General features: G+C 46.7%; 1 protein-coding gene across 4 annotated transcripts in view; it reads left to right on the forward strand.

The window, feature by feature from the left end:
- Positions 1-26,068, forward strand: part of LOC138785777 (prostaglandin reductase 1-like) — an 83,961-nt gene that overhangs the window by 41,247 nt on the left and 16,646 nt on the right. Inside the window, exons 1-4 of one of the 4 annotated variants that reach the window (XM_069962096.1) lie at positions 19,017-19,124; positions 22,228-22,273; positions 24,363-24,422; positions 24,847-25,014. The exons of 1 other annotated variant lie outside the window; for it this stretch is intronic. In XM_069962096.1, coding sequence (XP_069818197.1) covers positions 19,019-19,124; positions 22,228-22,273; positions 24,363-24,422; positions 24,847-25,014 — 380 coding nt within the window. In that variant the 5' untranslated portion in view covers positions 19,017-19,018. Of the gene's footprint in view, positions 1-19,016; positions 19,125-21,572; positions 21,685-22,227; positions 22,274-24,362; positions 24,423-24,846; positions 25,015-26,068 lie in introns of those variants that run through there. 2 more of the 4 variants (XM_069962097.1, XM_069962098.1) reach the window with 2 other exon arrangements.

Consider the following 26,068-nt stretch of genomic DNA (forward strand, 5'->3'; position numbering starts at 1 on the left):
TGCATCACCTGCCGAACGGACCGCAGGATAGATCATGCTGCCTCTTGCCGGAAGAGCTCATGGACAGCCAGATCCAGAAAGACAGGTCCTGGGCTTAAACAACCAAGGGCAGCTAATCTCTTGAGCTTACACAAGGCGATCAAGTGAACATCAGTTGGCTACTTGCTGCTTTTCCAACCACTGGGGACAATCGAGTAGTGGCTTTTAACAATATCACGCTCGAATCTGGCATGGGTGTCTTGCCACGAGTGTCAGCCCCTGGGGTAACCCTCTAGCTCAGCAGTACTGGTCCTGCTCAGGATATACTCACTAGACTAGGCCAGAACTCCCTAAACAGAACAACACCTCCTATATATAGGCTAGAACAGGGTCGATTCCCTATTGGAGAGGAGAGAACTGATGTAGTATGATGTTCCATCGGTTGGAACATTCTAGAACTCACCAGGTTAGGGCAATGTGTAAATGCTGGCAATCACTACTTGTGCTGAAAATATAACAAACTATAAAACGTTTGCATTAAAGTGTCTGTTGTGAAATTTTTTTTGCAGAAATCAATAGTCTAGGCGATTTTACAAAATTTTGTAATTGGGTTTATTAGCCGAAAAATGCATTTTTATCATGAAAAAGCAGTTTGAAGCTCTCCCCCCTGTCTTCATTGTTCTCCTATGGAGAGAGCTAAATAAAAGACCAAAGCAGGACAACAAAGAGTTAATCTACAAATACCTCACCCTCTATCTTCTTTGACAGTCACCACTGACCTCTCTGAGCTGTGATTACAGCTGTCACCCAGCTCCCTGCCTGTAATCCTCTGTTATCTGCTTTCTGCTGCCGGCTAACTCCCTCCTTCCTCCTTACCCCTCTCCCGAGAATAGACTGGGTACGTCTGATGCAACAAGTCACAATTTCCTCATTTTTTGCAGTGGATGGAAAAGAGGAAGGAGGGGGGGACCTGGGGAAAGGCTTTTTAAATGCAGATAATGGCAGATTTGGCTCATAAACCCAATTACAAATTTTCTTAAAATCGCCTGGACTATTGATTTCTGCAAAAATAATAATAATAATAATAAAATACGACAGTGACTCTTTAACCTTTATTCACAATGTGCTGGAAATACAGTACAATATAATCAGTGGTGACAACTTTTGGCCAAACGTGAGTATGATAATCTGGGAAACGTTTACAGAGAAAGCATATTTGCCAGAGTGTCAAGGAGGGCAAGGAACCTTTTCAACAATACCTTCAGTGCTGACTGGAGTACTACACTGCAGTACTATAATGAAACTGCAACGTGGTAAACATCCTGGTGAGAGGTATCCCCCACCTAAGATCCATTGCAGTATATTTAGGTTTATGCAATTTCGTCAGCCACCGGTATTCAAATGCCAATCCGACTTGAGCATGCTTGAGCCCACTCATCTCTAGAATTTACTAAACAAGCACGTCAGTTTTCTGCTAATTTTTACATGGGCACCATTTGGCACTAAAATGTTGCCACTTTTTTCAGCTTTGCGCCTTTCAGTCTACCTTCTCAAAAGAGGGCGGGGCTTGTATGGAATGGGCATAGCCCCTCATGCCCAGACAAATTTACTATACCATCTCATAGGGTATAGATTTCAGTCAGTGGCCCATGAGCATGCACAAATGTGACAAACTTATTAAGATCAATGCACTTCTACTTTTGGCCTTAAGGACCACATAAATAACCAAAGAAATTGCACAAATAATTAGAAATGTAACAAAATTCTTTATTTCAGTATACATAGTACATAAAAATTGGTAAAAACTATAAAATGTCATGGGAAAAGACACAGAAATCACAAAGCCAGATGGGGAAGAAAATCTCAGTGTGGTAATTATAACCAAGGTATTACAGGTGCTATAACATGGTGTGTGCCAGTTGCAACACTGCCCTCTGGTGGTCACTAGATATATGGCAAATAACAATAGTGTTTCACATGTGACACATATACATAAAATAACTGACAGGGTTAATTCCTAGGTGCAGGGCAGAGAGGTAGTTAAGGGGTTGCTGAGGAGGTAGTTAAGGGGTGGATGATCTTCGGGAGGCAGCTGCCTCCATGGATGACCCCGGGTGGTTGGAGCAGCAGGTCCTGGCTGCCATCTGTTCCCCTGCTCCTCCTGACGCTGGCGAGGGACCATCGGCGGTGAGACGTCCCGCTGCGGCTGCAGCTGTTCCCCCGCCTGCTCCTTGCTCTCCCTCTCCTCCCCCCCTCCGTCAGCGGAGAACTTGGCGGTCCCGCCCGCCTGTTCGGTTGAGCCACTGTCCCATTTGCTGGTGGCGCTAGCGTTAGGAGCGGGGTAAAAGTGTGAATTGGCAAGAGTTGTTTGCAGGCTTCCGTGCGTTTCTAGCAGCAGGCTTCGGGGGCGGGGGAGGGGCGGTGTCTTCCCCGGCCGCAGCTTGGGTTGATGGGGGAGTAGGGGTTGCCGGGGGTGCGGCGACGGTGGTGGATGTAGGTGCAGGTGTAGCGCTGGCGGGGTCCTCATGGGTCGGTGGCGGTGCAGACGGATAAAGACAAAGAGGTGGACTGGGTGCGGATGGATGATAGGGCGCGGGGCGAAGTCTAAGTCTGCTTCGAGGGCCCCTTGGGGGCCCATCTGAAGCAGGAGGTTGAGGACAAAATCTGGCGGGACGAGTACGTGGAATTGTTTTTGCTGCTCCCGCTGGAGAAGTTTAACCTCGACAAGGGGAAGCATTTTTGAAAGCAAGAAGGAGGAGGAGAAGGAGAAGTGCCGGTGGCGGCATATTCCTCAAACTTTCACGAACTGGCTTCATGCCTTCTCTATCTTGGTGAGTGTGATCAGTGACAAGGCACTGCAGAATTGCTCTGCGTTGTTTTGTTATCTAGACTCAATTGGGAAGGCTTATCGTGTGTATGGGGGCCAATTTTGGCTCCGGTACGGTAAGCAATTCCGGCAGCGGAAGGCGGTTCATCCTAGTATACGGTGGGACCAGAAGGACATTACGGGTTACGGGTGTTTGGACACCTCTTTTCGGGGGGGGGGGGGGGGGGGGGAAGGCGGCTCAGCCAGCCAGTCCGGAGCGGAGGACCAGGCGGGCTTGTGCTGGCTCTTCAACAAGGGCGAGTGCAAGTACGGAACAGCTTGTAAATTTAAGCATGCCTGTGGCACCTGTGGGGGCACGTCTCATGGGTCAGCCCGATGCTTTGAGAGAGGGAAGGGGTGAGGTTCCGGTGGTCCTGGTCAGGGGTAAGACTCCGGTGAGGGTGGCTGCGATGCGGCCGTTCCTCAAAAGGTTTCCACATAAAGCTAGGGCGGCGTTGTTGTCGGACAGTTTTGTTCACGGTTTTCGTTTACTTTTTTGTTGCGGAACCTGCAATCGGCCTATCATCATCCTATGGTGGTCCGGGAAAAGTTGGCAAAGGAGGTGGCTTTGGGTAGGATGGCCGGCCCGTTTGCGGCACGCCCCCTCCCTGATCTGGTAGTTTCTCTGTTGGGGGTGGTTCCCAAGAAAGAGAAGAATAAGTTTCGGCTCATTCATCATTTGTCGCACCCGCATGGTCAGTCAGTCAACGATGGTATTGATCCCGAACTTTGCTTGGTGGTTTATACGTCATTCGACGCAGCTGTGGCGTGGGTCCGACATTATGGGCCTGGGGCTCTCATGGCAAAGACGGATATCGAGGCGGAGTTTCATTTGCTTCCAGTTCACCCTGACAGCATGCGGTTGCTTGGTTGTTTTTGGGAGGGGGGTTTTTACGTCGACAGGTGCCTCCCTATGGGTTGTTCCTTGTCATGCGCTTATTTTGAGGCGTTTAGTTCGTTTATGGAGTGGGTTGTATGCAATGTGGCGAACTTGGAGTTGGTCCACTATCTGGACTACTTCCTGTTCATCGGCCCCGTGGGTTCTCTGGTGTGTTGTTCGTTGTTGCGTGCGATGGAATGGGTGGCGGGTAAGTTCGGGGTCCCGTTGGCTCAGGACAAAACGGAGGGTCCGGCGACTGGGCTGAATTTCCTGGGGATTACTATTGATTCCTGTAGGATGGAGTGCAGGTAGCCAGTGGAGAAGCTTGAGGCTCTGAAGGGTGAGGTGCAGCGAGCTCAGGCTTTGCGTAAGATTCCTTTGAAGGAATTGCAGTCCCTGCTGGGCAAATAAAATTTTGCCTGCAGGATTATGCCTATGGGGTGGTTTTTTTGCCGGCGTTTAGCTAGGGCGATGGCGGGAGCACGGGCGCCTCATCATTTTGTAAGTCTGACTGGTGAGCACCGTGCTGATCTGGCCATTTGGGCGGGGTTTCTGGACATCTACAATGGCAGGTCCTTGATCATTGCCCCGCTGGTGAATAGTTTTGACTTTGAGTTGTACACGAACATAGTGGGCAGTGTGGGGTTTGGGGCGTTTTGTCAGGGGGAATAGTGTGCCGGGCCGTGGCCGCGGTCAAGGGTTGAGTCTGGTTTGGTGCGCAACTTAGCCCTCCTGGAATTGTTTCTTATAGTGGTGGCAGTCACGATATGGGGGGCTAGGTTTCGGGATCGGAAGGTTTGTTTTCACTGTGACAACCTTGCGGTGGTTACGGCGATTAAGTCGGGCTCAACCTTTTCCCCGCCAGTGGTTTCTCTTCTGCGGCAGTTGGTTTTGTGTTGTTTGTCTTTGAATGCGTGGGTAATGGCAGTGCATGTGCCTGGAGTCTCTAACACGGTGGCTGATTCTCTTTCTCGTCAGCAGTGGGAGCGTTTCCGGTCCTTGGCTACGGAGGCCGCCGCGGAGGGGATCGCCTGCCTTCAGCATCTCTGGAGTTTGGTTGGTTGACGGCGAGGGACCTCATCCGATCGTCTTATTCTGGTGTTTGGGTGGAATGGGAAGCTTGGCTGACAGGTTGGGGGGTAGTGCAGTCTAATGGTGAGCGCACGATGGCGGTTTTGGGCTGGTTGGTGGCCAGAGTAAACGCAGATACTTACCAATTCTTTTTCAGGATAAAACATGCGTAGAAATTTTATCCCCGGGCGTGAGATGTGTTGACCGTAGAGGACAAACCCTTGGCAACCTTCTCTCACCCAGCGATATACATAACCGTACCAAACACAATAACTGGTTGCATCTCCAAGGTTTCTTTAAGTGTGCGGAGAGCAGATGCTCTGTATGCACATTTACTGAAAAACGCAGTGCTTTTTTGTCAGTGTGCACAGGGACTTCGTATGTAATCAAGTCTTTTGTTAATTGCAATTCTACATACGTCGTTTATGTTACTCATTGCAACATTTGTAATTCACAATATGTTGGTTCTACAAAGAGAAAACTAAAAATTCGTATCATGGAGCATATAGCCGATATGAAAAATACTTCGGCTCTCAATAGATGCAGATCAGGGCTGGCCAAGCATTTTAGAGATGCACATGGTGGGGATCCATCTGGTTTCTCCTTCTATGCAATAGAGAAGGTCTTTAAACCCTGTCGCGGTGGTGACTGGGTACATCTCCTCAGGAAGCGCGAGGCATTTTGGATTCTACGCCTCGGCACTCGCGTTCCTGAGGGGCTGAATTACAAAAGTGATCTTTTCTATATATACTGATTTTTTTTTCCCACATAATCACATTTTTGTTTATATTGCTTACTGCTCATTCTGTTTTTCTGTTTGTACATATAGCAATTGCAATCATTATTTATTTAATTATTATTATTTTTTTTTTGCTATGCATCTAGAGCCCTGATATCAGTGTATAAGGGTATATTCACACGAATGGGCTCGCAGCGAGATTCTCGCTGCGAGCCCGGCAGGTCCTTGCAGTTCCCATACACTACATACTTGCTGCGGTCTAAACAACCGCAGCGAGTATGTAATTCTGCCACCCTTAACCCCTTCTGCTCCCGCCCGGCTCCCCCGCTGTAAGCATACATTACCTGTCCTTGCTGCACGGGTCCGGCGTCCTGCTCTCCCGTCCGGCCATTTAGTGTGTTGCCCAGCCGCAGCCACTGATTGGCCGGACGGGAGAGCAGGACGCCGGACCCGTGCAGCAAAGACAGGTAATGTATGCATACAGCGGGGGAGCCGGGCGGGAGCAGAAGGGGTTAAGGGCGGTATAATTACATACTGCTGCGGTCGTTTAGACAGCAGCAAGTATGTAGTGTATGGGAACTGCCAGGACCTGCCGGGCTCGCAGCGAGAATCTCGCTGCGAGCCCGTTCGTGTGAATATACCCTAATATAGCATGTTATTCAGTATTGCTTGTTTTTGGTTTGCACAATACACACTATGCTTTAATCAGGTGGTTTCACAGAACATACATGGTTAACTCCACTGTGACCTGCTTCACCTGAGTTTTGCTTCATTCCCCTCCCCCCCCCCTTCCCCTCCCTTCTCCTATTCCAGTGATGCAGAGGGGTGGAACTTGGGTTTTCAGACGCCATTACCCAAAGCATATATAAGTTTGCCTATTATGTTGTTGTACTGTCATGATTATGGGGCTTGTCCCCGAAATGCGTAGACGTGCTGTTTTTAACATGGTTGTTGTTTTTTTAATATGCTTTGGAATAAAGATTTTGGGGCATTTTAACTCCTTAACGTTTTTTTGGAGCTGTGATTTCCTTCTACTTTTATGGACTGCATACCTGGGTGAACGGCCCATTTCTTATCACCTGCTCCTTACCAAGAGGGTTGCCGTCAATATTGGGACATATTCACACGGTGAGCTGACCTTGTTCTAAATTTTTTTTGCATTTCATGTCACCGTTATGGTCGTGTCTCCCTGAAACCCTTATCCTTTAAAACAGAAGAAGTACTTTTGTGACTGTTTTTGGCACCCTCTATTTTCTTTTTACCAGAATATAAAATGTCCACGCTGGATAATCCAGATTGACGTCTGAAAGTTGCTGATGTCTTCTCGGGTGATAACAATGACACCAAAGGTCTCGACCTAAAAAAGGCTGTTTGGGACCTAGAGAAGGCCAAGACGCAACAATTAAAAACATGGTGGAATGTAACTACACTCAAGCAATACCAGGTCAAAAAAGATGATCCTTCGTGGTTTGCGCCTAAAGAAACCTCCAAACCCCATGGAAGACGAGGAGTACGCAATAGAGTGGAACGAGGCATTGTCTACATGTTCATTTAAACTGATTTCCATGATCATCAAAAAAGGTGAGCAAAAACTAACTCTTGCTAATGACACAGTGAGTGACTTAACTGCTACACTTGAGCAACACACTGACGCTCCAGGCTATGATGATGCAGTGAAAGCTATGAATGTAAATCTTTTGGAGCTAGAAAATTCCATCACTGAGGTCAAAAAGTCCAAATTTAATCGGGATGTGAAAGACTATACCTCTAATAATGTTTACACCTGGCGAGATTCTAGGAGAAATGCTCGTGTACCGCAATCCATTATGAGAAATCCTGATGCGAATAGCTCTCACAAAAATGTGTCATTTAACCTCACCGAAGATGAAACAACGGATACTCAGACTGAGTTTTCTGAGTCGGATGATCAGTCTGTCACACCTGTGCATTTTAAAAAATCTAAAAAACCTTACCGCCCCAGCAAGCGCTGGCAGTATACTTCTACCCCCCCTAACACCTGGTCACGCCAACAGGGGGAAGCGCCTCCGGCACAACTTCCAAAAAACGTCCAAGGGCCGCAGGGCGGGTCGGAAGCATCGGTCGGGGAACAGACTATCCAAGATATCAGCGGAGGCAGAGGTAAATGAGGACATATACAACCTTTCTGCTTGCACATTGTCTGAGTCACAGATGGAAGTGCTCAAACTTGGACTATCATTTGTACCTGACAAAATGTTTAATGTGTATCAAACCCTACAAGATGTGAACAAATTTATTCGCCTTCTTACAGTAAAAAAACATTTTTTGCAAATTAACAATGCTGATAATGTTTCTGTTACAGAACCTGCATCTATATTAAATGTGATGGATCTAAATTCTGTGGGTAGGGGCTGTGTCCCCCTTGATCTCCCTTTTAGGGATCAGGTGGCAGTACAGTCCCTGCTGGATTTACAGAGTGTGGGAAATGTGAGTGTGGGCACTGATGAGATATTAGACACCAGTAAACGTTACAATATTCCAAATCCACACTTTTACCCCCTCATGTCACGGGTCCCCTCCATGGACATTTTCCAGTGCAAGGTAGAGGAGGAGTTGTTACTATTGGAAACTAAATGTAAACAGACCCACACTTCCGGGAATCTAACACATAGACAAAAAATAGCGGTGTGTGAGCTGCAGGATAATCCTCATATTGTAGTACGCCAATCTGACAAAGGGGGCTCTGTTGTGGTGCTAGATAAATCCTTATACACTAAATGTGTTCTTAATATTTTACAAGATACCACCACATACAGACCCCTTTTGTCAGATCCAACTGGGACAATCAAACAGAAATTGTGCCAGATTTTGGATGAGGGAGTTGAGGTGGGGGTGATTAGTTCCAAATTACGGGAATATTTGGTCGTGGATTTCCCCATGACCCCAATATTCCATGCTCTCCCCAAAATCCATAAGGGGGTTTTTCCCCCTCCTCTTCGGCCCATTGTCTCAGGGGTTGGTTCCCTTTTGGAGCAGTTGTGCATTTGGCTGGACAATCTCCTCCAGCCGCTTGCTACACGCTCCATGGGATATATCCGTGATACAAAAAGTTTTGTGGCAAAAATGGATGATTTTTCATGTAGTGTGAACAGCACCTGGTTATCCTGCGATGTCTCTGCGTTATATTCCAGTATTCCCCATGACAAAGCTTTGATTGCTCTTAAGTGCCATCTTAGGAAGTATAGTAATTACACACAGACGCTGCAGGAATACATACTTTTGGTAACTGGTTTTCTACTCTCAAATAATTTTTTCAGGTTTGAGGATCAGTTTTTTTTGCAAGTACTTGGCTGCCCTATGGGAGCCAGTTTCTCATCTACCCTGGCTAATGTCTACATGGCCTTTTGGGAGGAGGTCGTACTATACCATTCCAACAATCCGTACCAGGAATTTATTTTCTGGTACGGCTGTTATATTGACGACCTCCTCCTAATCTGGACAGGGTCTGAGAAACAAGCCAAAAAATGTGTTGAGTTCATCAACTGTAACGATCTCAACCTACATTTCACATACCAATTTGAGTTAAAAACCATTTCTTTTTTGGATTTGTCCCTTACACTGAACAACGGCCGTATTCACACGTCCCTATATAAAAAGCCGAGTTCAGGTAATGGGCTTCTGCATGCCTCCAGTAGCCACCCAAAACATGTATTGCGCAATCTTCCCATCGGGGAATTTATACGCACTAGCCGTAATTGTTCAGACGATGCGGCTTATGCAGCTGCGATTCTTGATCTCAGACACAGATTGTTTCAGAGAGGCTACTTGAGGCATGTAGTGGATAGGGTTGAGAGGATAGCGGAAAGCCGCGATAGAACATATCACTTGAGGGATAGAAAATGTGATCTGCCCCAAAGTGACTCCAAACAGGAACAACAGCGTCTAGTTTTTTCAACTCCTTTTAGTCCCCAATTTGGAGAGATACAAACTATTATACGCAGATACTTACCAATTCTTTTCAGGATAAAACATGCGAAGAAATTTTATCCCCGCGTGTGAGATGTGTTGCCAGTAGAGGACAAACCCTTGGCAACCTTCTCTCACCCAGCGATATACATAACCGTACCAAACACAATAACTGGTTGCATCTCCAAGGTTTCTTTAAGTGTGTGGAGAGCAGATGCTCTGTATGCACATTTACTGAAAAACGCAGTGCTTTTTTGTCAGTGTGCACAGGGACTTCGTATGTAATCAAGTCTTTTGTTAATTGCAATTCTACATACGTCGTTTATGTTGCTCCTTGCAACATTTGTAATTCACAATATGTTGGTTCTACAAAGAGAAAACTAAAAATCCGTATCATGGAGCATATAGCCGATATGAAAAATACTTCAGCTCTCAATAGATGCAGATCAGGGCTGGCCAAGCATTTTAGAGATGCACATGGTGGGGATCCATCTGGTTTCTCCTTCTATGCAATAGAGAAGGTCTGTAAACCCCGTCGCGGTGGTGACTGGGTACATCTCCTCAGGAAGCGCGAGGCATTTTGGATTCTACGCCTCGGCACTCGCGTTCCTGAGGGGCTGAATTACAAAAGTGATCTTTTCTATATATACTGATTTTATTTATTTATTAATTTATTTTCACATAATCACATTTTTGTTTATATTGCTTACTGCTCATTCTGTTTTTCTGTTTGTACATATAGCAATTGCAATCATTATTTATTTAATTATTTATTTATTTTTTTTTGCTATGCATCTAGAGCCCTGATATCAGTGTATAATATAGCATGTTATTCAGTATTGCTTGTTTTTGGTTTGCACAATACACACTATGCTTTAATCAGGTGGTTTCACAGAACATACATGGTTAACTCCACTGTGACCTGCTTCACTTGAGTTTTGCTTCATTCCCCTCCCCCCCCCTCCCTTCTCCTATTCCAGTGATGCAGAGGGGTGGAACTTGGGTTTTCAGACGCCATTACCCAAAGCATATATAAGTTTGCCTATTATGTTGTTGTACTGTCATGATTATGGGGCTTGTCCCGAAACGCGTAGACGTGCTGTTTTTAACATGGTTGTTGTTTTTTAATATGCTTTGAAATAAAGATTTTTGGACATTTTAACTCCTTCACGTTTTTTTGGAGCTGTGATTTCCTTCTACTTTAATGGACTGCATACCTGGGTGAACGGCCCATTTCTTATCACCTGCTCCTTACCAAGAGGGTTGCCGTCAATATTGGGACATATTCACACGGTGAGCTGACCTTGTTCTAAATTTTTTTTTGCATAAACCGTTTTATGTCAGCCTTGTTTTTTTGGTTTAGGTTGAGGGGATTGCGTGATGTGACAAAGGAGTGACGTGAATTTCGGATTGGTCCGAACCGAACCGAAAATGAACCTTGCTCTAACGGCTGAATAATTGCAGCTACAATAGTGGGAGTGTGATAGGGTATAGTTTCGTTTAGTTGCAGTTGCTATTACAATGAAAAAAGTGGGAAAATAAAATTTCCAAAAATAATGAGAAAAAAAATAATAATAATAATAATAATAGGAATAAAATTAATAAAATATAGTGAATGAAAGTGCCAAAATAGTGAAAAAAAATATTGGAAAAAAAAGTTTACAAGGAGAATGCGGCAGCACTTGATTGCACCCAGGCCAGTATTGTTGAGAAGAGACAAGTTGAGCAGCAGGAGGAGGCAGCAGTTGATTGATTCCAGTCCAGTATTATTGAGGAGAGGCTACTTGAGGAGGAGGCAGCAGTTGATCGATTCCAGGCCAGTATTATGGAGGATAGACTACTTGAGGAAGATGAGGCAGCAGTTGATCGATTCCAGGCCAGTATTATTGAGGAGAGGCTACTTGAGGAGGAGGAGGAGGCAGCAGCAGTTTATCGATTCCAGGCCAGTCTTATCGAGGAGAGGCTACTTGAGGAGGATGAGACAGCAGTTGATCGATTCCAGGCCAGTATTATTGAGGAGAGGCTACTTGAGGAGGATGAGGCAGCAGTTTATCGATTCCAGGCCAGTCTTATCGAGGAGAGGCTACTTGAGGAGGATGAGGCAGCAGTTGATCGATTACAGGCCAGTATTATCGAGGAGAGGCTACTTGAGGAGGATGAGGCAGCAGTTGATCGATTACAGGCCAGTCTAATTAAAAAGAGACTACTAGAAGAGCAGGAGGAGGCAGCAGTTGATTGATTCCAGGCCAGTATAATTAAAAAGACACTACTAGAAGAGCAGGAGGAGGCAGCAGTTGATTGATTCCAGACCAGTATTATCGAGGAGAGGCTACTTGAGGAGGATGAGGCAGCAGTTGATTGATTACAGGCCAGTCTAATTAAAAAGAGACTACTAGAAGAGCAGGAGGAGGCAGCAGTTGATTGATTTCAGGCCAGTATAATCGAGGAGAGGCTACATGAGGAGGATGAGGCAGCAGTTGATCGATTACAGGCCAGTATAATTAATAAGAGACTACTAGAAGAGCAGGAGGATGAGGCAGCAGTTGATCGATTATACGGGCCAGTATAATTAAAAAGAGTGTCCTAGAAGAGCAGGAGGAGGCAGCAGTTGATTGATTCCAGGCCAGTATTATTGATGAGAGGCTACTTGAGGAGGATGAGGCAGCAGTTAATCGATTACAGGCCAGTATAATTAAAAACAGACTACTTGAGCAGCAGGAGGAGGCAGCGGTTGATTGATTCCAGGCCAGTATTATCGAGGAGAGGCTACTTGAGGAGGAGGCAGCAGCAGTTTATCTATTCCAGGCCAGGATTATGGAGGAGAGGCTAATTGAGGACGAGGAGGCAGCAGTTGATCGATTCCAGCCCAGTATAATTAAAAACAGACTACTTGAGCAGCTGGAAGAGGCAGCAGTTGATCAATTCCAGGCCAGTATTATTGAGGAGCGGCTACTTGAGGAGGAGGAGGCAGCATTTGATTGATTCCATGTCAGTATTATTTAAAACAGACCAGTTGAGGACCAGGAGAAGGCAGCAGTTGATGGCTCTCAGGCTAGTATTGTTACAAACAGACAAGTTGAGAAGGCAGCTTCCACCCAGTATGTTTCCAAATAAACAATTGACTGTGGGGGCATTAGTAGGAGTAGTATTCTTTTGGACCCAGAAGGACCAAGTACAGACAACTAAAGTTTGAAGCTAAGGATATGCATGTGTGTAAAAATCATTCATTAACATGTTAATGCAGAGTTCAGCACAGGACAGTCAACGTTAAAAAACACCCCCTCTAACATTACACCTAGTCTAGCAGGATACGGATGCGGTAAAATAGACAGAGAACCTCACCCTCAGAATGCATGAGGTGAAGAAAGGACATTTAAAAAGGTACAGATTCAAGAAGGCTTTACCCCAGTTCCATTATCCAAAAATTTGTGTCCAATTTTCATTAAATTGACACCTCACTGGCACTTGCTTTACAAATTGACGCAACTACTCTGGTGTCAAACCTGTTGAATCTGGGCCTATGGCTGTTGGCGATACACACATATATATTTTTTTTTTTCTTAACACCAGTTTGATGTCCTAACCGAGTGTAGCGTCCAATCCAATGGATGTATGCTTTTGTGTTTTTTAAGTGCTGTCACCAGCTGGCTTAAAGGATAAGTCCGGTCAATTAATACGTTTCTGGGTCAAGTAAGGGTACAGAAAGTTATTGACTGCCTGGACTTATCTTTTAAAGTGGGTAGGGGAAAAACCCCTGATGGGGTATGGGAGTGACCTCCCACCCTCGCTTTTGTCACTCCCAAAAAACCTCATACTATGGGTACCTTCACATGTGGCTGCGGGTCTGCTGAGTAAAATCCACAGGGCCTTTTTATACCGTTCACCAAATGGCATTCAGTACTAGGGTGCCGGCCGGACATACGCAGTTCTGCGCTGAACTGGGTATTTGCGCCCAGCCCCATAGTACTGAAGGTGGCATAAAATCAGCCAACGATGGGCTGTGGAATTTAGCCAGCAGGGAACCACAAAAAAGCCTCCTATTGTAAAGGCACCCGTAAAGAAGGCAAGATAACCTGCCTTTCAGCAACAGTTTGTTGCTGTAACTAACTGTGGTGGTTTTTTATATCACAGTTGAAGGACAGCAGCCTCCGTGATATATACCCCATAGACAGCCTTATTCCACGCGTGACTGCATGAGAGGCGTGAAATAATTTGCACACAGAAGAACCCCATCGGGATTTGCGGTGCAAGATTTCACTACTCTCATGATATCCACAAAATACCTCAAAAACAGTTAGTACCCACTCACAAAACGGTGAGTAGTGTTCCTTGGCACGGGTGCCAGGGATAGAACCCCACGGCTATAGTTCACAAAAGGTGAAAACCACACTTTTTGAAGCATAGTCGTGGGGATTATTTTAGGGTTGCTACTGTTCTTGGGGTATGCGTTGGACGGTGCACTGGTGTGAGGCATTAATCTGGTGTGGAGATGTTAAATGGCCAACACACCATGGGCATCAAATTTGGATATGGGGATCTGTTATTTCAAATGTATCCGAATTAAGTTGGGAATTTTTAAGGTGATTTTTTTTAAAAAATTTGGGGTCTAAGGGGGGAACATTACTTAAGTTAAATTACGGATTTTTACATTGGGCACATATTTAGGATATCAAGGTCAATTTCTTGACACACGGATTGCCATGCAAGACGGGTGACTGATGACTTAGTCATTCACATCAGGCAGGGGGGTGGTATAATCCGATGAAATCCAGGCACAATTCATCTTAACAAAAGTGAGCATCTCCACACTGTGGCAAGAGAGCCTCGTTTCTTGCGGTGTTAAGATGTTACCCGCCGCACTAAATACCCTCTCTGACGCCACACTACTGGCTGGGCAGGACAGCAGAGCCAAGGCAAACTCTGCCAGTTGAGGCCAAATCTCGAGTTTTTCTACCCAGTACTGCACGGGGTCGGTGACACTTTGGGGCTGGGTAAAATCAAGGTAGGCAGTGACCTGGTGGCTGAGCTCATGCTGGTCCACGCCATGAGTCCGGTGCTGTGTCCTTTCTTCACCAGCTGGCTGCATGAAATCGCTCATGAGGGCTTGCAGGCTGTAGCGACTTCTGATCCCTCGACTAGTGGTGGTGGGAGTGGAGCGCGCTGGTTCCCCCCCCAGAGGATGTTGCCTGGGAACCTGGCTGGTCTCGCAGGTAAGTTGAGACCAACTGACTGGTGAGCATGTCCCTGTAGTACACCATTTTAGCCTCCCTCTGTGATGGCGGGAAGAATTCTGCCATTTTGCGGCGGAAGCGAGGGTCCAACAGGGTGGCCAGCCAGTATTGGTGCCTCTGGCGGATGTCTACAATCCGGCTATCATTGCGCAGACACTCCCGCAGACACCTTGCCATCTGCACCAAGGACAATGACCGCCTTTCCTCTCCACTGTCCTTAGTGTAGTTCCAGGGTCTGCTGGGGTCTTCCTCCTCTTCCTCTACCACCTCATCCTCCATCTCCTCCTGTGATGGAGAGGCAGAGAAGCCTGGTGGCGGTGTGCGGAATGGCTGGGCGTAGACATCTTCCTCCTCCTCAACCTCCATCTGCACTTCATCCAGCTCTGGGCTCAAGGCGATGTTCAGCCTTGGAGTTGTGGCCTGGGAATCCTCGCTGATGATGTTGCTCAGCGCACTTTCCAGAACATGGAGGAGTGGGATGATGTCATTGATCCCATAGTCCTGCCTGCTCACAAAGAGAGTTGCGTCCTCAAAAGCGATTAACAATTGGCAGACTTCCCGCATTAACTGCCAGTGTGTTACTTGGAAGTCGCAGTGTGGCGTGAAGCTGCCTGATTACCCCATGAGGTAGTCTGTTACGGCTGACCTTTGCTCGTACAGGCGGTCGAGCATATGGAGGGCAGAATTCCAGCGGGTTGGCACGTCGCAGATTAGCCGATGTTGGGGCATGCCGTGCTGTCTCTGTATTCTGAGCAGGGTGCTCCTTGCAGCGTAGGAGTGGCTGAAATGTTTGCACACTCTACGTGACATCCTCAGAAGGTCATGTAGTTTATGAAATGATCAGAGAAACCTGTGCACTATGAGGTTGATCACATGTGCCATACAAGGTGTATGAGTCAGCCCTCCCCGCTGAACTGCAGAGACAATGTTCCTCCCGTTGTCCGCTACGACACTTCCCACCGTTAGTCGACGTGGGGTCAGCCATTCAGCTATCTCCTCCCTGATGGTCCGGAGGAGCTCCTGCCCACTGTGGCTTCGTTGACCCAGGCTCACCAAATGGAGGACAGCCTGAGAGCGGCGGGCCTGACATCGGTGGTAAGACACTGGGTCAGGTTGGACTGCAGTGGTGGTGGAGGCAGAACTTATGCTACCCGCTGCTGGCCCCCTAAAGCACCGTGGAGGTGACAGTGGCAAGAATGGGGCAACTTCCTGATGGTCTCCTGGGAGGATGTTGACCCAATGGGCAGTAACTGCCATGTACTGGCCTTGCCCATAATTAGAGGACCAGACATCAGCACTCAGGTGCACGGTCTTGGACACCGAGAGTCCCAATGAGTCGCCAACCTTTCTCTTCACATAACTGTGCAGTGATGGGACAGCTTTACTCGAGAAGTAGAGGCGGCTGGGGACTCGCCATCTGGGGTGCGCACACGCCATGAAATCCCTGAAAGGCTGGGAGTCCACAAGATTAAATGGCAGGGACTGAAGCACCTTAACCAGGTGTCCGGCCAGTTTCTGTGCCATGGGATGGCTGCTGGAGTACACCTGACGTTTGCCCATGGACTCGGTCAGGGATTGCTGCCTCATTAGGGGTGTACATGGCAGTGAGACTGTGCTGCTGCTGGCAACTGAGGCTGATGAGGCCTGAGTTGGAGTGACAGGATGCTGCATGATGGGATCTGCAGTGTATGGTGCATCCTGATTGGTATTGCCTTTCCATGTGCTTCCTCATGGATGTTGTCCCAAGATTATCACCCCTGCCACGACTGACCCTCTCATTGCACAGCAGGCACAGAGAGATGTGCTTATCTGTCCCCCAGCCGAAAGAACTGGCAGACGACAGAGGACCGTGGTTTGCTGCCAGCCACGGGGGGTCTTGCGGCCTGTTGGCTGCCACTGCTGCCTGATGGTCCCCTCTCAGGACCAAGGCTTGGAGGTGAGTGACTCTGCCTGGTAGGTTGTCTTCTACCCCTCCCTCTTGTGCCTCGCTTCCTTGCACCAGTGGGATGTTGCTGCTTCGGTAGCACCACACTTTCCTCCCCTGATGACACTGAGGATAATGGTGCTTGGGGGCGCCACGTCCGATCGGCGACATCATCATCACCACCACTGCTACTGTCCTCCAGTGGCTGGGACAGGATCTCAGGTGTGGCACTGGATGCCCCTCCCTGGCTTACAGCCACCACCTCCTCTGCAGTCTCTGCACGTTCCACCTGCTGCCTTTGGTGGACTACCTCATCCTCCTCATCATCATCACTAAAAAGTGGTAGAGAATCCAAAGGCAGATCAAGATTTGCCAACAGTTCCCTGGCAGAAGGTGCCCCAGAGGTGGGTGGCATAGTAATAACAGGGGACGGGGCAGAGGACTGTCGCTGACCCTCCCATGTAAGGGTGGTGTCGGATGATCCAGCCGACCTCGTTTGGGAGCTTTGGGCGGTGGAAGTGGAGGATTGGGTAAGCCAATCTAGAACCGCTGGCTGTGTGGGGTAGCTGCACCCTGCTGCCACGCCTGTTGCCCCGGCTGCCACCGGGCCTGGTGCTGCCACTTCTCCTACCCTCACCGCCTGCCGTTGCAGTCCTTGCCTGGGAAGTGCTGGAAGTAGGACGCTTGGACATAGTTCTTTGGTTGGTGTAAATTTTGAAAAAGAAATAATCTATTGGGCAGAAGGCACAAATTTTCAGTGACTATTGCTTTGTGGGTTGGAGGCACCCAGCAAAGCAGAAATTTACAGGTTATCCCAAAAAAACTATTTTTTTTTTTTTTCAACTTTTTTGGCTAGAGGGGTTTGACGGCAACCAGCAGAGCACAAATGGACAGCTTTTGTGGGGCGCTGACTTTGCCTCAAATAGAACAGCTGATCACAAACAAACAAACAAACTTTTTTTTTTTAAGTTTTTTTTTTTTTTAAACTTTTTTGGTTGCTGGTGGCGTGAGGGGTTTGACGGCAACCAGCAGAGCACAAAAAGACAGCTTTTGTGGGGCGCTGACTTCGCCTCAAATAGAACAGCTGATCACAAACAAACAAACAAACAAACTTTTTTTTTATTTTTTTTGAAGGTTTTTTTTTTTTTACTTTTTTGGTTGCGGGTGGCTAGAGGGGTTTGATGGCAACCAGCAGAGCACAAACGGACAGCTTTTGTGGGGCGCTGACTTCGCCTCAAATAGAACAGCTGATCACAAACAAACAAACAAACTTTTTTTATTTTTTTTTAAGGTTTTTTTTGAAACTTTTTTGGTTGTCGGTGGCTAGAGGGGTTTGACGGCAACCAGCAGAGCACAAATGGACAGCTTTTATGAGGCGCTGACTTAGCGTCACCTACAACAGCTGATAACAAACAAACCAATTTTTATTTTTTTTTAAGGTTTTTTTTAAACTTTTTTGGCTGCGGGCAGCTAGCCGGGGTTAACGGCAACCAGCAGAGCACAAACGGACAGCTTTTGTGAGGCGCTGACTTAGCGTCACCTACAACAGCTGATCACAAACAGACAAACGTCTAGCGTCTCCTCTCTGTCACGGAACAGTAGCTGGTTCAATGCTATGTGTCCTGAGTGACTCTTCTCACTTTTCTCTCCCTATTTTTTTTTTTTATCTCCCTATCTCTCCCTAGATATCACGATTTTTGAGTTAGATGGCTATCTCTCCATCTCTCTACCTAACTCTTGATTTCTCAGCCTCTTTCACTATGTATGAGCTTATCAAGCTTTCCCTGGATCTTGCGATTTTTTTTTTTTTATCTTCCTCTCTCCGGTTTCTCTCACAAACAATATATACTCCTTCTCTATCTCTCCCTGTACTTATCCAGTTGTTTTGAAATGTAATCTATGTGTTTTCCCTCTCTGCCTAACGTACACCTCCTCTCTCTCTGCAGTCTGCACACAATGAGAAAGAGCATGGACGCTCAGGCACTTCCTGTTCCTGGAGTGACGTCACACACCTTGATATTCACATAACAGGATACAAAGGATTATAGGAGTAATAATCCCTTGTAGCCTGTTATATTCTCTGATTAAAGTACAGTTTTGCGACGCCGTTGCGATTTTAACAAACTTCGTCACAAACTTTTTGAAAGTTCGGTTCGGTACCGAACCGAACTTTTTGCAAAGTTCGTAACGAATCTGGTTCGTAACGGTTCGGCTCGCTCATCCCTACTCTCAGGCTGCAGGAGTATAACCTCTTAACATCTTATAACCTTTTAAATTACTTATTTACTTGTGTGTTCAGAAATAGACAATGTATATTGTATAGCTATCATCGAGTTTGTTTGATTTCTTTTTTTTTTTTTGTAATGTGTATATAGTGTTAAAAATGGTCATATCAAAATCTTGGACTATGGTGAGGCACTTCGAAGGAATTCCAAAACTAGAAGACTTCAAACTTGTTGAGAAGGAGTTGCCACCAGTTAAAGATGGAGGTAAGGTACCGTTTTGGAAAAGTACTGTATTCTTGAATGTGTGTTTGTTTTTCACTAATATTCTTGAGACTTTGTACCCATTAGGTAAAAATTTTCTTGGAAAGCCGTTATTTCATAGCAAATAATAGTCCTTATTTTATGACAACGCCTGTGAAATGATGGCTGTCCAAGAAAAACGGCCGCTATTTTTACTTGGTGGAAACATAGCCTATGGGTAGCTTCACATATAAAGGAATCACAGCAGATTTCATGCTGCAAGTTTGGATTTTGTCTGACAGCATGACAACAATTACCCATCACAAGCATCAGGGGGGGTTAAAAAAAAATCCTCCAATACCTGTCCGTAAAACTATTCAAATGGAAATAAAAAACATGTTCTGTCCCTATTTGCATAGGAATGTGCAGTCCAACGGTACTATAATCGTGAAGTAGTACTCACTGTTCAGGTATCAGGTATCCTCATGTGGAGGAAGGAGGCGTGTACCTCCGAAACGTCTCTGCGTGTTCCCATAAAAGACTACAGCCCTGAGCCAATATTCTCTGTATTGACTGTTATTGCAAATGGAATAAAATGAAAATCTTCATACTGGAAGATACCTGGACCATAAGTACTATTTCATGATTTTAGAACTGTTGTAAATATAGCAATATGTTTACAATAGTTGGATTGCACCTTCCCTTACATATTCGATACATGGTTTGGAGGCTGAACACGGTGGAGGTCAGTGGATGGAAGTACCTATTATACCTTTAATTAGCCACAGGAGTGATGGTTTCTGTCCCTTTGTGCAACACAAGTTGCAAGCTCTGAGAATGTTCTTAGACATTCTAAGTGGACACAGCCTAGACCCAGGAGATTGGTGCTTCAAGGAGGAGGGATTCTCTTGCCAATGGAAAGAACCATAAAGTACTTGCATTCTTTTCTCTGAATGGGGATTCAATCTGGCATATACTTTCCTTCCAACCCCCCTCCTCTCCAAAGTTCTACAAAAGATTGAGGTCGTTCTTAGAAGTCAATTTTTGCCAAGAGGCTGGTTTGGTTTTCTGGAACAACTGGTAGTAGACTTTCAATTCCATTTCTATTATCCTGAGACAATCTTGTTCAGTGTCCCTTTTTACATCTGAACCTTCACAACATACACCTCTCAGCATGTCTCATGACATGTACTCAGGAAAAGGACTTTCTATGGAGGTGATCAACACCCCATATGAGAGCCATAAGCCGGTCACTAATGCTATATATTTATATCTGGAAAGTCTTTTCCTCTTTGTTGGGCCATACAGTTTATGTTCCTGGGGATACTAACATCCTTTCTAAACTTAAAGAGGATGTACCATCAGGTATATCCTCTTTATTCTGACCCACGGATCGAACGGTGCCGTCACGGGGAAGCCAGTGCCTTTTTGGAACTGGGGCCCATTTCCCGTGTATAGCGCCGTTCTATTCATGGGTCCCGGGCCGGTGCTGAAGCACAGGAGGGAGGCCGGCCCGCCCCCCAGTGGGAGGGAATTCCCTCCCCTCTATGACGCGGCTCCTTTAGAATCCAGTTCCCAGATCGTGCCGCCCAGTACTCCCGTCCCGCGGCCGCTTCCTAGTCAGAGCTGCCACATGAGCCGTGATGTCTCAAGGCAGCTTTGCCAATCAGCGGTCGTAGCGGAGTCTCGCCTCGGCCGCTAAATGGCAGAGCTGCCTTGAGATTTCACATCTCATGCGGCAGCTCTGATCAGAAAGTGGCCGCGGGACAGCAGTGCTGGGCGGCGCGATCTGGGCACTGGTGCTGGAACAGGGTAGGTAAGTGACCTCTGGGTTCAATTTCCACCCCCTCCCCGGCGATCCTCAAAAGTACCCCCAGGCCGAGAGTACCCTTTTAATACACAGTAAGAACAGCAAGTTGGTATGTTTTAATTATTTTTATTGGCTCCATACTTACACACACAGCACACAGACACACACACACACACAGACACACAGACAGCACACAGACACAACACACAGCGCAAAGACACAACACACAGCACACAGAGCACACACAGACACACACACACACACACACACAGCACACACAGACACAGGCACACACAGACACACACACACAGACACACAGCCCAGAGACACTTACTTATTAGGAGGAAACTTTAACAGCAGCTCCATGCCTCCCTTCTCCTGCCTCCTCTTCCTCCTGATGCCGGACCATGCTCTCCCGCCCGTCCCCCTCCCTCCTGCATGGACAGCAGAGAGGAGCAGGAAACAGGTGATTGGGAGGAATCAGGACCCCACACTGCAGCGTTAGGCAGCTTGCAGGCTCAGTGCAGTTCTCCCGATTCGGCTGCCATTATCACAACTGATTAGGGAGAAATGTAGAAAGGCAGGAAGTGGCGAAGGAGCCCAGCGGGCCCCCTGTAGCTAGGGGCCTGGTCACCATGGCAACCATAGTGAGCCCTATAGCTACGCCACTGGTTCCGCCCCTATATTCATGAGGCCTTCCCTCAGTGCATCAAACTGCCTCATTTGCACATTTAATAAAGTTAGGATTTACCGAAGACAGTGCAGAGGATGAAGGTAAGAAAATCATGTTCTATCTCAGTGTTCTGTACCCTATGGGAACATAACAGAAAGTTAGAGTATTCTAACCTGCTGTAAGTGTCCTTCTACATTTAACAATTTGTCGGCCATGGGCGTCCGCAAACAAGTACTGATTAGCAGGATTGGCACTCATCCTTCGGCTGCTGCTGTATCAGGGAAAAATATACTGCACTAAAATATTCTGTGTCTTAACGTGGATCAAGAAAGTCTATGACCCAAAACAAGTGTGGATATGTTTAGACTACTATATGTTTATTATGTATAGAGCTTCGTTAATATTCATATCTACAGTATGTATCATAAACAACAGTGGTGGTTGCTGAATAATAGGCAACAGTAGGCAACATGCTTCATAAATATTACAGCTCTTTTTATAATATTATAAAGTGCTTATACTATGGGCCCAGGTATTCTCTAGAAAAGTATATAAGATGACTGTTTGCTGTGATGCATGAGGCCCCATGCAGTTACAGTGGCTTTACTATATGTATTGTAATTTTTCTCATTGCACACTTGCAGAGGTATTGCTGGAATCTGAGTTTTGGAGTGTAGATCCATACATGAGGTAAGAAAGCATTATATTTAAAATTGAGTTTTTTAGTCTAATGTGTAAAAGTAAAGTTACCTATTTTTACATTTTTGAACAAAAGAAATTCAGAGTACCTGAGTATGTTCTATACCAGGGATCCTCAACTGGTGGACCGCGGTCCGAACCCGGTCCACAGAGGCCAGCTGTCCAGATCCCTGGTCAGACCTCTGAACCACCCTGGATCCGCCGTCCCGGGACAGCCCCCATGTGTCCTGCTTCCCACCGCACTGCCTCCCGCCCCATAGGCGTACTGTCCTTAGATTTCAGTACGCCTGTGGGGCTGGGGGCAGTGTTGGCTTGGCCCCCGGCTGATATGCGCTCTCTGGGGATGTCCCGGGGATTCCCCAGCAGAGCGCGCATCAGTACAGGCCAGCGGCGTACACTGAGGTCACTGGTGCACGCTCTGCTGGGGAATCCCCGGGACATCCCCAGAGAGCGGGGGACCGGGCCGACAGGAGAAAAAAAGAAGACAGCCGCAGCGGGGAAAGAGGTGTTAGGTGAGTTGTGTTTTTTTTTTTGTCTGGGGGCCATCTATAAGGGGAGAGCGCACAGGGGGGCTATATACTACTGGGGGAGCTCACAGGGGGCTATATACTACAGGGGGAGAGCGCACAGGTGGGCTATATACTACTGGGGGGGCTATATACTATTGGGGGGAGCGCACAGGGGGGCTTTATGGGAGCAGGAGAGTGCACAAGGGGGCTATATACTACTGGGGGCTATATACTACAGGGGGAGAGCACAGGGGGGCTTTATACTACAGGGGAGAGGGCACAGGGGGGCTATATACTACTGGGGGAGCTAACAGGGGGCTTTATACTACAGGGGGAGAGCGCACAGGGGGGCTATATACTACAGGGGGGCTATATACTACTGGGGGAGCTCACAGGGGCTATATACTACAGGGGAGAGCTCACAGGGGGGCTATATACTACAGGGGAGAGCTCACAGGGGGGCTATATACTACTGGGGAGAATGCACAGGGGGGCTATATACTACTGGGGGAGAACGCACAAGGGGGCTATATACTACTGGGGGAGCAACAGGGGGGCTATATAATACTAGGGCAGTCACCCCCTTTGTACCTAATATCAAAGGGCTGGTGAGAGAGAAAAAAAGAACGTTTGTGAAAAATAACTAAACACGTTTCCTACTGACAATAGACCCCGGTAAATGGACCTTCACTAAAAGTTGTTGAGTACCCCTGTTCTATACTATACCCCTCTCAGAAGTCAGGTACGGTCACATTCTATGACATCGTGATGCGATACATGACTGTAGAAAGCTCATCACATTATGACATCCGGAATCCTATTTGAACATTTTTGGCATTTACACAGAATATGCCATAAATGTCTGATCAGAGCAGGTTCCATCTCTGACCCACATCCATCTTAAGATAGAGGGCCGCTGCCCCCTCCTGTCTACTCCTGACGGCCAATGCAGTTTTATGCAGCTTGCATAACTCCTATTAATGGAAGTTATAGAAACAGTGTAGCAGCTATGCTGTTTCTGTAACCCCTTAGTTACTACACTGTTACGTAACTGCTACACTGTTTATGTAACTCCAATCAATCTCTATAACAGTTCCGTAAACTACAAAAAATAGCCGTTCAACTGTTTTTGGGTTCCCAATTAGAGATGAGTGACTTTACAGGACTAGTGAAGCGCTTCGCCATCAGATTGTCAGCCTGGTGCCTCTCTACTCAGGGTGCCTGGAAACACTATATATTTAGTCCTGGGAACTGGGAGAAGCTTCCTAGGACTCGATCCAGCTTTTTAAGGCACCCGGAGCGGAGCAGCACAGAGTTCAAAGGCACCAGGCTGACAATTTGATAGCCGAGCCAAGGGAAGTGCTTCACTAGTACTGTAAATTCGCTCAGCCCTATTCCCAATGGCCTTCAGTACCTGCAAATAGCCCTTTAAAGTTGTTGGTAAAGCTGTAAAGAAATATTACTTTTGTCTTGTATTACAGTAGCATGAGAAAGTGCTAGTCTCATTTTAAGACCAAGGTAATTGTTTTGCTACAAAGATGTGTATATTCAATCTAACTTCCACCTTTTAGACCATTCAGTAAGAAAGCATTGAAAGAAGGTGATGTCATGATGGGAACTCAGGTTGCCAGGTAAGATTCTTTTTCTACCACTGTTAGCTATATAATATCCCTGTAAAAACAGTTAACACAAGGCACTGTGTGTGGATGTGTGTGTCTGTGTGTGTGTGTGTGTGTGTGTGTGTGTGTGTGTGTGTGTGTGGTGTGTGTGTGTAGATATAGTCAATGAGACAAGATATCTGTTCCACTCCAGGGGAAGAGACTGGGTGTCATGTGATGTGGTTCAAGCACAAGTTAGAACTGTAAACAGTTGCATTTTGTCTACCCTTGCCCTTTAGAAATGGGGTCTTTATGTTTAGCTTCAGGAATAGGAATGTGATTGTGTATTTTTGTGCTTGAAACCAATAGAAATATAATATGTATTCAAGGTTCATGAGTAAATTCTATATGGTAATCAACAATATTATATTTGATTATTTTCCCGTTTTTAATTCAGGGTGGTGGAATGCAAAAATCCTGCCTTTGTTGTTGGGGATTATTATGTCGCACAGTCAGGCTGGACCACACATTTCATATCCAATGGAAAAGAATTACGTACTTTACCCTCAAATTGGCCTGAATCACTGCCCAAATCGCTGGCACTTGGAGCAGTTGGCTATCCTGGGTAAGTTTTAAAGCGACTCTGTACCCACAATCTGACCCCCCTAAACCACTTGTACCTTCAGATAGCTGCTTTTAATCCAAGATCTGTCCTGGGGTCCGTTTGGCAGGGGATGCAGTTATTGTCATAAAAACAACTTTTAATCTGGCAGCGCTGTGTCTAACGGCCGGGGCTTACATTAGTATATGCATTAGGCTGGCACAACCTCTCTGTCCTTCCTCCCCACCCTCCTCATCAATAGGAATGTTCCAGGCAGATTGCTTCCTATTCCCCAGCTGTGTGCATAATGAACATGGCCTGGATCATTAATACACCTGTGCAAAGGTCAAACAGCAGTAAATGTTCCTGGAGCATTCCTAATGATGAGGACTGTGGGAAGGAAGGACGGAGAGGTGATGCCAGCCTAATGCAAATTCAAATGTAAGCACCGGCCGTTAGACACAGCGCTGCCGGATTAAAAGTTGTTTTATGGACAATAACTGCATCCCCTGCCGAACGGACTTCAGGACAGATCCTGGATTAAAAGCAGCTATCCAAAGGTACAAGTGGTTTGGGGGGACAGATTGTGGGTACATGAAATATATTTTATTCGCAAAACGGCCATTTGTGAATAAAATATTCGCAAATGGGCTCTTTCCGCTGGGTACGCCGAGGAGGTGTGGAGGGGGCGGAACGGGGGGCGCGGAATCCGCACGATTAATCACTGTTTTCTCGGAAAGATACGAAGAAAATCTACTCCAGCTCTCAGCTGTGTAGGTTTTCTGCCGTGCGCACCGGCGCGCACTGAATTTATGTAGAGGCATTCCGCCTCTACATAAATCTCTGTATTGCCGGAGCTGCGGGGACATTTTTAAGTCAGGCGCAGAAAACGTCGGACTTAATAAATGCCCCCCTATATCTACTATGCAGTGATAAACACTCAAAGGGAGGAGAGTCCAGGAACCCCCTAACCCACGCCGTGAACCAGTCTAAAACATTTAGGGCAGTATCCTGAAACACAAGAGGAACTAGCCTGGATAGGACAAAGCTACCAAAGGAAGGTCTTTGTATCCTAAGT

The sequence above is a fragment of the Dendropsophus ebraccatus genome, chromosome 3 (genome assembly GCF_027789765.1).
Source record: "Dendropsophus ebraccatus isolate aDenEbr1 chromosome 3, aDenEbr1.pat, whole genome shotgun sequence".
NCBI classification, from domain to species: Eukaryota; Metazoa; Chordata; class Amphibia; order Anura; family Hylidae; genus Dendropsophus; species Dendropsophus ebraccatus.